This window comes from Pelobates fuscus, chromosome 8, assembly GCF_036172605.1.
Source record: "Pelobates fuscus isolate aPelFus1 chromosome 8, aPelFus1.pri, whole genome shotgun sequence".
Taxonomy (NCBI): Eukaryota; Metazoa; Chordata; class Amphibia; order Anura; family Pelobatidae; genus Pelobates; species Pelobates fuscus.
Window position 1 is genome coordinate 87858705 of NC_086324.1, and position 15674 is coordinate 87874378.

Here is a 15674-nt window from a genome sequence, read left to right on the forward strand (position 1 = left end):
TGAAATAGTAAATATTGGTACAATATATAAAGTCCAAAGATAAAATAAACTTGCAAGATGTGTTTTGCCTATTAAAAGGCTTCTTCAGTTGCTTGTGAATCTTCTCTAGCAGTTGGTGATTCTTATATACCCCCTCTTAATTGTTAGTTGCGATCACCTGGTGATGCCGAGCAGTTCCGTCTCTTTCTGATGACGCGGCTACTCGCGTCTCCTCATAGCGACGTCATCGCGCTCAGTCCGTATTTGGAATGCCTCTCGAATAAACTTTATTGTCCGAAATATTGTGACACTTTCCGTGTGTGTGTTTAAGCATATGAAAAATAAATAAAACAATCGTTATGAACGTCCTTCAATTAACATTGATTGTAAGGCATAAAAGAGTGTGCAAAACATTGGGTATATAGAAACAAGAAACTTATACAAATCTGTCAATGATTGTGGATTGTTAAGATATCAGAATGTGTGAAACTGATAAATGTTTACCATTATGCATAAGAGTAGAGAACTGTTATATTAATGAGATAATTTTGACTAAATATAAAAGTAACCATCTGTAAATAAAACTGATATCGATGTGAGAGACTAAATAAACTTTCCAATGAATTTAGTAGTATGACATTGATCTGATATTATAGGGCTCTATTTAAATAAAAAATACTTAAAAGCTAAGTACAAATATAAGATTGTTAAAAATCCTGAATAGAAACTAAAAAACGAACCAATCTAAAAATCTAAAATATGTGATATGTAAATGTGAGAGAATAAATATCGATGTGGTTTCGATGTGAGAGAATAAATAAACTTTCCAATGAATTTAGTAGTATGACATTGATCTGATATTATAGGGCTCTATTTAAATAAAAAATACTTAAAAGCTAAGTACAAATATAAGATTGTTAAAAATCCTGAATAGAAACTAAAAAACGAATCTATCTAAAAATCTAAAATATGTGATATGTAGATGTGTAAGATCATAAAAAAAGTGGCATAGCTCAAAATCTGAATTTAGTCCGTGCGGTATGAGGGTATTGAAATTAAAAAAGATATAATCTTTTCTTTTCCCAATTTGTTGATAAAGTCCCCTCCTCTCCAATCTTTTGTGCTACTTTTAAAACGCAGAGAAATAAATCATTAGGATTTTGATTATGGGTTATTTTAAAATGTTGAGAGATGCTGTGTGTTTCTCAAGACCTTTCTTTATATTACGTACATGTTCCGCAATTCTAATGTTCAATGGTCGGATTGTTGTACCTATATATAACAGGTTGCAGGGACACTTCAAGGCGTTAATTACGCCATTTGAATAACAAGTTGCATGATCTTTAATAACTCTCTTCCTATAATATGGCTTATGTTAGTAAGGTGCCTTTTGTGACTATTAGTTGTTCTGCATGGGAGGCAGTTACTGCATCCATAAAAGCCTGAGAGGTCTTTTAAAAAGAAGAAAAAATATCTCAGGGACATAAATGACTATGAAACAGGACATGTGAGGAAGCAAATTTCAAGAAGAAAGACCTACGAACATACATTTTTTAACAAAGGAAGGTTAAATCCACATAGTCTCCATCCCCAAAAACCATCCTTTCCACAGAAAGATAAAAGTAAAGAGTATGAGAATTACAAATCAAGAGATATCTGTAAACCATACTATGAGAATTATAGAAGGACATCAAAAGTCCAAACACATGCACGAGGTCAAGAAAGACTACCGAAGGCGCAAACCAATCAACGAGACCTTAGAAGCTACAGTGAAGTAGTAAAGGAAGGACCGATGAGAAAACATAATCATAACTATAAAGATGTAACTGTAAATAGAACAAGAGAGAGATCTGAATCCCCAAAAACAACAACCAATCACCCAACATCACTCAGATCTCACCCCTCTTTCCCTATAAGTAACCATCCGACACGACCCAGATCTCACTCTCCTCTCTCAATGTCTTCATCATCTTCGCCTTTTTTTCACCTGTCTTGTCCCATTATGTAATTTGAACCAATCCCCACAGATATTTGGCCCAACTGTTCTAGCAGAGGGGCTGGAATATAAAGACACGATTGCCTGGTGCATCTATCCCTGAATTCCAAATCTCAATAAGACCTTACTTTAAAAAAAAAACAACCGACCCTGTTGAATACCTTTTCTGCATCCACTGCCAATAGGTATATTTTTTCTATTAACATAGTCCACAATATCAATTATTCTTCTGGTGTTGTTTGAGGCCATTCGACCCGACACAAAGCATATTTGGTCTCGATCAATGATCGTGTTTAACATTTCTTTTCGCCAATATCACGGACAAGATCTTAACGTCTACGTTTATTAACGATATGGCTCTGTAGTTTTCAACCTTTGTGGGGTCTATCACCTGCTTTGCAATCAATAAGATATTAGCTCTTAACATTTCGGTATGAAAATTGCCTGTTAAAATACCATGATTAAAGGTATCTGCCATTTGTTCCCCAAGCTTATATGCAAAAGTTTTGTAAAACAAGTTCGAGAAGCCATCTGGACCCGGCGTCTTTTTGTTTTAGCTTTCTATAGCCTCTAGCACCTCTTGAGTCGAGATAGGGCAATTAAGCTTGTTTTTTTTTGAGTTTCCAAAATTGACGGAATTGGTGTATTTTCCAAGAATGCGTCTATATCATTGTCAGTAACAGGCAAATCATGTAGCTGACTATAATATGGATTAAAACATTTGCCAATCGCTTTTGAAGGGAGATGTTCATCAAAATCATTCTTTATTTTAGCGATTTTATTGGTTGCAACTTTATCCCTCAATCTCTTAGTTAGTATGTTATCCGCCCTATTGCCCTTACTGTAGTATTTCATGTTTAGTTTCTCCATTATTTTTGCATTGTTTTCTAGTATTTTTTATGTATTTATTTGTTCTCGGATCTCTATCACATGATCCAAGTTACTTTTAGAGGATATGAACACCTCTGCGCAGGCAACCATATGCTTCTCATGAAACAAGACTTGCAACATAAAATAAAATAAAATATTTAAAACAAGTTACATTTAGAGGGATCAGATTTATTGTTAAATGAGGTCCTTGCTAATTCTGCATATAAGGTCGGTAAATCCCTCCTATTGTTTTTCCTGTAGTGAGTATTTAAGCTAATTAAGTTGCCTCTCATGGTGGATTTAAACGCACACCAATTATTAGCTTGAGAAGTGTAATTTAGTTTATTTTCCTCGAAATATTGTCCAATTAGTTTTTAAGGGACTCTAGATATTTGTGGTTATACTGTGATAAGTCATATATCTTCCAAGTGCATCTATTGTTGATATTCGATTAAGCCTTTATGGATCACATAACAATATTATGATCTGACCACGTATTCCGCATTATTTTAATCATTTGTAAGTTGTCCAAGGCCAAAGCATTACCCCACACCTTATCAATTTGTGACTGAGAGAAGTAAACTCAAGAAAATTAAGTAAATTCTGTCTTTCCTGGATTGACTGATCTCCATACATCAGTGGTTCTCAAACTAGTTCTCATGGCCCACCAACAGTCCAGGATTTATGTATTTCCCTGTTTTATTCCAATGGAGATACTAACAAAACCTGGACTGTTGGTGGGTCTTGAGGACTGGTTTGAGAACCACTGCCATAGATCAAAGTAGTCAAATTTGTGCATCATACTAGTGAGTGACTTTATTTAATGTCTTATTTTTTGCTGATTTTTTTTTAATCAATATTAGGGACCATAACGCAGTTAAAATCCCCTGCAATTATACAGATCCCAGTTTTAACTTGTTCGATTTATTCTATAATTTTTTAGTGTAACAACTGGGGGACAGTTTGGCAGATAAGTGTTAACCAATGTGTATTTAATTTCAAATTATTGTGCTGCAAATTATAATAAGAAATCTATTATGTTGTAGAGGGAGTCCTTAAAACGCAAACTTTCTTCATAAAAGTGGATGTAAATGGGTATGTGGCATATAATAGTGGGCACTATTCCCCATGGATAAATAACAAACCAAAGGGCCAATTACTTAGACTGAGACGCAGCTATACAGAGGAGGGAATATTTCAACAGCAGGCACATGACCTTTTTGAATTTTAAGTAGAAACAATATCCTGAGGAATTTTTAGAGAAAGCTCTTAAAGATGTGAAGGATACACATGGAATTATTTCAAAAGAATAGACGGAATAAGATTGACCAGGAGAATTTTAAGGAAGTTTTAGTTTTTGATGTTAACAATCAACATAAGTCTACTAAGAGAACCATCAATAAATTCTGGCCCATACTGAAAGAGGATAGGTATTTAAGTGAAATATTACCGTCAAGACCTAAGATCACTTTTCAGGGTGCCCTGAGTCTGAGGAAAACTTCGGTCCAAAGCTACCATAAAGAGAGGACTAAAAAACACCAGACACTTTTCTAGGATGACCCTTGGGCTTTTTTTGATGTAAGATGTGCTCTGCATGTAAAAATACACAGTACACTAAAATCAGAAAGGACACAAAAGGAATTTACGATTAAGGAACATATTATCATAGTAATAATGTTATTTACCTATTGAAATGTCCTTGTAAATTACAATATGTGGGGAGGACGACAAGTCCTCTCCACGTAAGAATTAGATAGCATGTTAATAATGTTAAAAAAGGTGTGGAGAGTCATAGTATCTCAGAACATTTTGAAATGGTACATGGGCAAGACAAAAGTGGTTTAGAATTTTCTGGTATTAAACAGGTATCTAGGAACTGGAGAGGAAGTGATTTTATTCGTAAGATTGGACAGGAGGAAGTGAGATGGATTTTCCAATTAGAGACTTTAGCCCCGTCAGGTCTTAACAAGGATTCTAAACTTTGTAATTTTTTTAAATCTTTGCGATTTGGGGTATTTTGGGATTTTTTGTATTAGTAGTTATTTCAATATGTATATATAAAAATAGAGGTTATCCTGTCAGGAAAGAAATGGCACAACAAAACTGTACTGTCAAATTATAAAAAATATGTGCGTCAAATGGCCACACACAATTTGTAAAAGATAAAAAAGCCTTCAGTATATATAGATGTGGATGTAGATCTGTTCACAATCTTGAGACACAAGGTGCAATCCAATTAAAAGGCAACTAATATAAAGTGCACAATGCAAATTTATTCACTTACAACAAGGTTGGTATACATAGATGTAGTTGTCACCTTAAGATCAAATACGGTTAATCCTACGCTTTTTGTCCCATCCAGGGCCTTCCTCATGGACAAATCAATGTTCTTCAATCACAGACAAAATCAAATACAAAGTGCATACAAATCATTTCCCCTTCCCCAGTCATTAAATACCCATTCTCCAGCTTCTAGGTCGCTTCCGATAGGTCCTTTGGTCTTCTTAGCTGTGAACACCGATTTTACTTCGTGGTTCCATCCTTTTCTGACATCAGCACGCCCCTACGCGGTGACGTCATGCATTCCACGCATGTGTTCCACCGCAATTGATCCGTTCGTCCACAGATTCAGTGTCTTTTGTTTTAATAATGTCATTACGTTGTATACGTGATGACGGATGCGTTCCAATTAGGTTTTTCAGCTCTGTGGGCAGTTTGAATAAATTAGCCGGTTTTTGGAAAGTACCACAATGGAAGAGATCGGGGAGAGGGGAAGGGACATATGTAAGAATGTTCCATATTAATTATAAACAACTTAATGAAAAGCCACAAATTTTTATTTTGTTTTACTACTATGTATAGTACTATTGTGACAATATGTACCAAATACTAACTTTTCCCCCTTATTATTATGGAATCCAACATATTCTAAAAGTATATCTAGCATAACAATTTCCATACACATGAACAAACTATATCTGTTGTCTCACTTTCCGTACTCACTCCCTTATCAAATCATGTAGTATCTTACGTGCATTCCCATTGTGACATTAATAATCAAATATCATTTAATTCCCCTTTCCATTCTCAAAACCAGCATGTGATTACTTCCTTGACATGTCCAAAATTATACTAAATTGAAGAGAAAAAAAAAGAGAGAAATAGAAAAAAAAATAAGCAAAAGGAGTAAGATAAACTGTTCGCTCTGATTCTCTAGTGGATATCCATATTTCCTTCTCTCTTCTTCTTATCGGGATCTTGTGAAATATTTTGTTTTTTTATCCAGCTTGATCATTTTTCTGGGGTATCAAATATTTCCATCCTGTCATTCCACGTTACTCTTATCAATTTGGGATATCCCCATTTGTAACTGATGTTCTTTTTTCACAGCTTACTTAATATTGTATTGAAGTTCCTTCGCCAGGTCCTGGTAGAATAAGAAAGGTCCTGAAATATCAGCAGATTTTGAAATCTGTCCTCTAGTATTGTTATTTTCCTCATAGCCATCATGATTCTAGCTTTGGTGTCAAAGCAGTAACAATTGCATCACGTGGAACGGAATCTGGAATCTTATAAGGTCTCGGCAAACAATGGAATAGATCTTTTAGGTGGCCATGTAACTCTCCATTGGGGATAATACTTTTAAAGGATTCCTGCAAATATGCCTGTAAATTTAGGAGGAGTTAGGAGGACTAAAGTGGTAAAAAAAAACTGTTCAGAAAAGCGGTAAGACTTTTCTACTTTTTCTCCTTTCTCTACTTCTCTATTTCCTTATTTCCTCTCTCCTCTTTTTAGTTGCTTCACCTAGCAATGTATGAGCTCTGCATGCCTTATATAAGAATGAATCTCTCTTGAGCCCTACCAACGTTAACAGATAGAAATTTACTTTATTTTGCATTGATGAATCAGAGCAGATCCTTCACACTTTATGGGACTGCTTTGCCCCTTTAAGACATATATGCCAAATAATCCTAGTAATAGCAACTTATTACAAATACAGAGAAGAAAAAAACAAAACTAAAATAAATATATAAATAAGTGGGTAAATAAATAAGACTAATATGGTACTTGCACTCCAAATAGAAATGCTTCTGGATAGCAAGTTGTCCCTTCCTTGCTTCGTTCTGTCTGTTTTTCTCTCCCTCCTCTCTTGTATATCATATTAATTTAGCATTTTGGTTTCTTAATCCCACAGGTACTTAGCTTTATTTATTAGATAATTATTTGGAGCTTCATCGGCCCAATCTTTTGTAAATCCAAGCTGTGAGATCTAGTTTCTGCTTTTAATTCTGAGGACTGTTATCCCCTTATCTCTCAGTCTTGATGTTATCTATTGTGCCTCGTGGTTTTCACTGTTTCACCCCGCCATTCGGTGCTCTCTCGTCACGGCTTCCCCTAGACCCCCCTCACAGCATCAAGGCAAAATACATGAAATAGATATAAAATAAAGTGACTTACCAATCAGTGGGACTAACCCTCCTCCTGTTCTGAACCCATAAGTGCTCATGCGACATGTATAGCGTAATGATGTGTACACACAGTGCACCATGCGCGGTTGCTAGGATACCCGAAACAAATAATGCAAACCCATTACCTCACTGCAAATGCCAAATGTAGTAATGAGGTTTTAGAAATATAAACAGCTAGAACAAGGAATTGACCGAAACATAGAACAATGGTCAGTGGGATCCCAAAAAAATAACCTAAGTGTTGATGGGACATATTAAACTTCTAATGAGTGGAAATTGTATTCAATGACTATGTAAGAAGATCAGTAAACCACAATAGAGAATGATCACCTAATCACTCCATGACTATACAAGCAATTTACAAGTTAATATATGTTAAACATAAACACCATATTAAGTAAATTTATTATATTCATACATAGATCTGGGAAAAAGGAGGATAGTTAAAAGCCATTTTGGTCTATTCCATATGTAAATAAACAGAAATGTAGCTCCCCACCGTATCTCAATCTTCCAACAAATTAACAAAAGAATACTGAAAAATTTGGACAAAAAAAATAAAAAATAAGAAATAGTAAATAAAAAAATGGTAGTAAAAAAAATCATGAAACAATATTGCAACCACAGACAATATAAAGTCCATATATACATCTATGTCATAACATTTCTGCTTAATTAAATTATGTATTCAGATATGTGTATACGCACTAATTTAATCCTAACCAACAATCATAATTTCTTTCATAATATTGTAATATCTCAAAATCACTATAAAAGCAAAAACGACCAGTCTGGAATTTCCAAAAAATAATATCTGAAGATTGCGTAAATAGCTACTTATGATAAAGAGACAAAAATAACTATTGTAAAAACATGAAATATGTCAAATTCTCATTTAGACCTTTAGGGGCTACTATATCCAACCAATAGTCCCTCCATTTGTAGAAGAAACTTGGATCTATCCCCCCCGCATGGCAATGAGGAGATATGGTCAATAGCCATCAATAATAACATAGGGGGTCTGTGTTGTGCTGCCAAAAAAGGTTTAGCTACTGGCTTATCCATGAGTTGGTCATGACATCCTTAAGGTGAGGTCTGTCTGCCCCACATATGACAAACCACAGCAGGTGATCAAGTAAATCACCGTAGTAGATGGTCCGTAGTAGAGGTAATGTATTGCTTGATTGGCATACTCTTCCTGTTGCGTGGATGTGCAAATGTAGAGCCACTAATTATGTGGCTGCAAATCACGCAGCCACTACATTTGAAACTTAATTTCTTTGTATATCCAGCAGAGATTTTATAAAATGGGCTGGGTCACTTTGCAACAAAATATCTTTAAGGTTCTTACTTCTTTTGAAAGTTACTACAGTTTTTTTCTTGAAAGACTTTCGGTAAAAAAGTTTGACCTTAAAAGTTTTGAATATTTTTTTATTGGTTTCTTAATTTGAGTGAAACCTGTGTGGAATGTCAGTGGTAAATAAATTCTGTGCTCCTCTGTATTCTTTGCATGTCTGTGCTCTCTCATGTCTCCCATCCACAGTTCTATAGCTTTTCTCTTTGATCTTTGTCAGAGCAATATGTTGAAATTCCAGTAAATATTGGTGGACCATTTGTATTGATTTGATGAGCTTAGAATCTCTCTTAAAGCTTGGATTCCTTGTTCATGAGGTATAATCATGTACGAGCTTTGTACATCTACAGTGATCCATAAGATCTCTTCATTATGGAGGGTCACCTTCTTGATATGGTCCAAGATATTCTAGGTATCCTGTAGGTACGTGGGTAGAAACATGACAGAATCCTTAATATAGTAATTCACATATTTGGCTTTTGGTTCAAGGAGAACCCTGGGGATTGCCCAGGGAATTTTGTGGGTTTTTGTGAACTTTAAGTAAAGTGTACATCACAGGGTGTTTTGGATACTGAACATGAAGAAATATAGAAAATCAATTGCCAATATGTCCTAACTGAACTCCCAGTTCTATATGTTTAAATATTCTTTTTGGAAATGGTGTAGATCAAAGGTCAATTTACGGTACATGATCCCATCTTCAAGTTGTCTTAAAATATCACATTTATATTTGTCATAGGATTAAATGACTATTGTCGTTTTACTATGTGAATCATGCATCAGCTCCTGTAAAGCTGCTCTTTCAGATAGTGTGAGGTTCTGTCTGTTTTCAGGCAGATTCTTGGTAACTTCGTCCACATCTGTTTTTAGCAATTGTTTGAACGCTTTGTTAGAAGGATTAGTTGTTTTATGAGCAGCCTTGTAACGGGAGCAGAAAGGATTCTTGTGTGTTGTAGTCCATTCCTTACATAATTCATTGCTGTTCAGGATACATTGCAACTTGTGCATCTCTGTATGAAAAGGCTCATGTTTGGTGACTGGAAAAAATGCCAGTCCCTTAACCCCTTAAGGACACATGACGTGTGTGACACGTCATGATTCCCTTTTATTCCAGAAGTTTGGTCCTTAAGGGGTTAATCAGGGTTGAAAAATAGCCTGATGTAAATTTTTTGTCTGCAAGATTAAATACCGCAGTTACCTGTTTCTTATAGGGTTTTAATCTGAGACTTGTACTTTTTGTAGTTCTGTGAGGGACTCTGTTCTTCTTACACCTGGGGATCTCAAACATCCGAAGCTTACACCTGGGGATCTCAAACATCCGAAGCTCATGACCAATTAATTTATGTTATGAATTGTATTGTTAAAATTTGCTTGCTTCAATCTCTCAATATTAAATCTATGATGGGTTCACTTTTCACTTGTTTGACTACCACCTCTTATCAGATAATTCCTGATATTTTTTATCTTTCTTATGCTGAACTCCTATATTCATTGGTTTAGATAATTGAGATACTTGAATTTCATATTTATTATTTGAATAAGTATCTTACTTGATGCATTTACTGTGCTTTATCTGTTTCAAACCCCCTGTATTTTTATTTTTATTTTAGAAAAAGATCTTTTTGGAGCAGAACCCTTTGATCCCTTTTGCTGTGCAGTAGGTGATTTTCCTCCAGACATACAATCCAAACTTGATGAGATGCAGGTTAGTGTTTATTAATGTAGACATAATGTAAGACATTTAACAAAGTGTTGGCCTGCCAGTACACTGAAATTATAAACAGTAGTTCAACCAGTGTTTAATTCATGAATACACATGTTCAATCCATCTCCATCCTACCTCGAAACAAAAAAGTTGAATTGTGTTTAGAGACATTTCTAATTGTGAAAATGTTTTAACCAAAAGAAAGTATTTAATATATCTTTTTCAGGCTACGGTTAATGTGTTAGAGTTGTAGTTACTGTTGGGTTAGTGTTAGGGTTGACACAAGTGTTAAGGATCGAAGGGAATGCTCAAACCCCTAAGGCCCTTTATCTTGCTGAAATGCTTAATGTGTGAAGAGTGTGTCCTTTTTTCATTTTGCAAAGAGTGCACATTTTAAAAGAAATTGACACGTTTATAAATTAACCTTGATACACTCCACCGGCTTAGCTCAGTGGAGCTAAATTCAAGAGGCCGGCAGTTGTCCAGATCTCCTGCATTTAAAAGACTTAGTTGAGCTGCATTGGGGAGTCTATGATTGGACAGCCATAGAAAGTCTGGGCTGGGGAAGAAAGGAAGAGCTTGCGAAGGCAGCAGACAAGAGATCTGTAGCTGCAAGCTGCTTTTTTAAATACCCCCAATAAAAATGCATAATTAATTGCATGCATATTTTTATTAAGGGTATGTCTACTGAATATGTATATGTGTGTGTGTGTTTTGCATGGCTTTTTAATTAATTTATCCAGTTTGTTCCTAACCAGATTCTTGCCTCCCAACAGTCCTACACCGACCCGATTTAGGTCAGCAGCACTCCCTGCATGGTCTTGTCATTCAGCAGCCATCCAGACAGGTTATCAGTTAACCTGGGATGCTTGATGCCTAGCTGACATGACTCCCTTACCTTACCTCCCAATTACAACCTATGCCATTTTTCAATCATCACATAACACTCAATCATCACATAACAATAAATATATGTATGTTATTATGGCTTTCATGTTTTCTCTGACTGTTAATTTTTTTCTAATTTCTCTTTGCTATGCTTTCGTGGGATATTAGCGTCAGAGATGGTTTGTATTGCATACAAATATTTGTTCTGCATATTTTTATGGTATATTTGATATAGTAGTTGAATTTTATTCACAATTTAATCTTCTTGTATTAGACTTGAATAATATTGTTAATACATTTGGTTGTTTACATATAGCTGTTTACATTCCATTTCACATTAGTCTTGCTTCACACCATTGTATTAATACAATAATAATGTGTACTGTAATATGTGTGTCCTCAGGTCTTGTTCTTTACTATGCTATGTGTGTTTATAGGGAAGAAAAACAGATAGTGGTGGCTATAAATCTAGCTTGCCCATTTTAAAGTCATCTTATTTTGTCATCCAACTCAGACTAATGTTGTTAATTTGTTCTTCAAGATATTTAAGATATTTAATAACACTTGGGGAAAGAATGCCCCAAGTGTTATTACATTTCTTAAATTAGCATTGTGACTTTTGGGGTCAGAAAAAGATGCCAGTAGATGCATCAAATTGGAGATCTAAGGAAGATCCTATGAGACCTTTTTTTCACCAAAAAACAGCACATACATGAAACAAAGTAACCCCTTTTTCTTCTCTATTTTGATTACCTTGGAATTATGATTAATTGTCCTTGTCATATCAGAGTTTCACCCTAATTTCTTGGTTATGCACATATTAAGGCAATTAATATTTTTCTAAAACATTTAGATGTTTTTATTATTTTTTTTGCTTTAGTGTTCACTTAATTTATTGATTTTTTTTAAAGTCAAGTTCACTAATTGGAAAACAGTGCTACAGAAAATCTGAAAAAAACTATAAATTAAATACATAAATGTTGATCACATAGAAAGATTGTAGTAGATAAATTATATATATATATATTATAAAATAAGTATTTTACAAATGGGCAGCTAACTAATTATAACATATTTCAGAAAATCTACTGAAGAGTGAGGTTGTCCCATTTATTGAATAAAAAAATAAAAAAATAAAACCTCAAAACAAAATTTACTTAAGTAGTGTAGCAAATGCATATGTTACAAATATGTGCATATCAGAACTTGGGTTATTTTATTTTTTCAATTCAAAATGTATTAAATAGTCTCTAGCAATATAAAGAATAATAATTACACTGGTATCACAGTGGAGACTGAATTTACTTTTAGTCTTCAGAAGAAAAGCAATATTAATTTCATACTATGGAAAAGCATTGGAATGGCTAAGATCATCAATCTCTATGATCTCAACCAAAGAGGCGGGCATGAACTAAAGGTACAAGTATTAATCTTGTATTCTTAATAATTTCTAATTGCTGCAAAATCTCGGGGTCCTAGTTTCCTAATTCCCATTGACCTTTCTGCTGCTTTTGACACTGTTGATCATTAACAGCTTCTTTTCATCCTTGGTAATTTCAGTTTACAAAATACTGCTCTCTCCAGGCGCTCCTCCTAGCTCTCCCAGCGCTCTTTCGGTGTTTCTTTCTCCGGCTCCGCCTTTTCTCCCCAACCCCTTTCTGTTGGTTTTCCCAAAGGTTCACTCCTTGTTCCCCTGCTTTTCTCGATCTATACTCATCAGACACTAAACTCATCTTTTGGCTTCCACTAGCATTTCTATGCATTTGAGCGCAAATCTACCTGTCCTCTCCCGAACTCTTGCCACCCCTCTTGACTCATGTCTTCGACTGTCTCTTTGCTATTTCTAACTGAATGGCTGCTCACTTCCTTAAACTTAATCTGTCCAAAACAGAACTTCTGTTCGTTCCTCCCTGTAGGGTTGCTAGTCCCATGTCTGTTAATGGCAAAACCATCAGCTCTACCTTGCAGGCCTGCTGCCTAGGTGTTCTCTTTGTGCTCACTTTGACTTCAACCTGTCCTTCACCCCTCATATCCAGTTGCTCACTAAATCCTGCTGCTTCCGTCTCAAAAATATAGCGCATATCTGCCCCTACATAAGCTATGGTAGCAGCTAAGGTGCTGGTCCATGCCGGTATCCTCTCTCACCTTTACTACAGCTTCTCAGTGGTCCACGTGCTCCCAACTTGCCCTGTTACAGTCTATAATAAATGCAGTGGTAAGGCTCATTTTCCCGTTCGCCCGCACCTACCACGCCTCCCCCTCTGTAAGTCCCTGCATTAGCGTAGGATATAAAACTCCGTTTTAAATTCTGGTTCTTGCTAACAAATCTCTACATAATGTTGCTCCAACCTACCTATCCACCCTAATACATAAGTATGTCCTGTATAGGCCCCTACGCTTTGCCGAAGACCTATGCCTATTCTTTGTTCATACTCCCACCTCTGACGCTTGCCTTGAAGACTTCAGTAAGGCTGCACCATCCCTTCTCTGTTAGATGTTCACCCAGTCTCCATTCCTTCAAAAAAATCATTGATAACTCACTTTTAAAAGGAAAGCATATCAATCAAACTGTTAATAGCTTAGCCCCTGCACCCTGATTCCTCTGCTGCAACTGTTACATAGTGAATACTATTCTAGCAACCTAGTTTTGTACCCTGCCCTTACCTATTGTGTCACTATACCACAGTCCTTCTAGCATGTAAGCTTCCTGTGCATCTAACTAATTTGGTTACAATTACGTGTTTGTTCGTCTACCCATTGTACACTGTGGAATTTGTTGGCTCTTTATAAATAATAATCATAATTTCAAGATGATCGAGAACTGGTGACTTTTCCCACTGGGTTTATAGTACCAGGAGAAACATATAGATACAAGGGGAATATCCCTTTGAAATCACATGTTTTGTGGTACCTAACCTGTAGTATAAGTTTCAGTTGAAGTACTGAAGGAAAGGGGGAAAGGGCATTGTAACGGATCGACGGGCACCCCGACTGTGTACCTCCATTCAAGGATGCTCCTAGCGCTTCCTGAGGACTCCAAGCACTGCAGCAGACACCACAACCACCGAACCGGAGAAGCATACGAATGCTCTCAAGCATATGAATGCTGTAAACATCTGAACAGGAAAATCATACAATCAGCTTACACTCCTGGCAATCAGCATACAATCCAATTCCCCCAATAACGAGACGACACTTCGTTTTGAGGTCAAGCAGAACTGACTGTACTGGCACATACAGCCTCTTTTATTCACAATCCACAAACATAGTACTGCCCACAGGGTTTTGAAATACAACCAATCAATCCGTAGAATACACACAGACACTCCCACACAAAATCCTCCCCTATGCCTGTGATATGATTACTGAACACAATGGGTACTATAATCATCACAGGCAGAGAAATACAGTTTTATAAAACATATCAGAGGGACCCCAAAACATGCAGTAACCCCATAAAAAAAACAAATATATATATATATATATATATATATATATATATATATATATATATGTATATATCCTCGGAACTGGGGGATCTGGGTGAAGGACATATCCAAAATTCACCCAGATCCGTTCAGTAATTTGGAAGATACAGTTTAATGCAGATTCCACAGAACATATACAGGCTATATGAAAAATAATTACTGTATAATGTGTCCCCTGTTGTATAGTTTAAAACTACTGCATGATGTCTTTGTGCACCAAATACAGGTGAGATGGCACCGTGTAGAAAAGTCCAAACAGTGTCTGTGAGTTAAAATGGCCGCCATCCATTGTTCTCACCATGTGCCTCTGATACATGAAATGGTGGCCACCCAGTAACTCCACAGTATGTCCCCAGATGGTTCTTAAAGGGCCAGCAGCAGCATAATAAAATACAATATGCCCAAATCAGTTCCTAGAAGGGCAATACATGCCAGGGCCATAGTCGCAGGGCAAAAGGCTTGCAAGCAGTCCTCTCCAGGCACAAGTGGCGGGGCTGGTTCCTCCACAGGCATATGGAGATGTGCCTGTAGTTAGTGGTAAATCTGGAAATCATTAATGGAATAACTTAAATGTGTTGCACTGCCACCATGGAAAGTTGTTTTATTCATTAAACAAAACCTCCTCTGATAAATGGCTTTACATTGCATCCAGCTACAGTAGTAATGGTACAGTTAAAATGCCTGTGTGCTTAGCCAATTTTCACAATCTAAAATATGTGTGATATTTTGGTAAAAGTATGGCGTGCCAACTAAAACATCAGTCACTGTTGTAGTCTAATAAATAGATTGATTTATAAGTGCAAGGAGTCTTGAATGTTTTGGACTATGTGTAACCTATTGGCATTAAAACATTTAAAGGAGTGAAGGTGAGTTGAAAATGTTTTGAATTTTTAAACAATGAGGCATCCAAAATATGTACAAAGTA

At 35.9% G+C, this 15674-nt stretch overlaps 1 protein-coding gene across 4 annotated transcripts in view; it reads left to right on the forward strand.

Moving 5' to 3' along the window:
• The window catches only part of GULP1 (GULP PTB domain containing engulfment adaptor 1), a 670190-nt gene that overhangs the window by 618206 nt on the left and 36310 nt on the right, over positions 1-15674 (forward strand). For all 4 annotated transcript variants that reach the window (XM_063430129.1, XM_063430126.1, XM_063430128.1 and 1 more), the window contains one exon: positions 10279-10373. In XM_063430129.1, coding sequence (XP_063286199.1) covers positions 10279-10373 — 95 coding nt within the window. The remainder of the gene's footprint in view (positions 1-10278; positions 10374-15674) is intronic.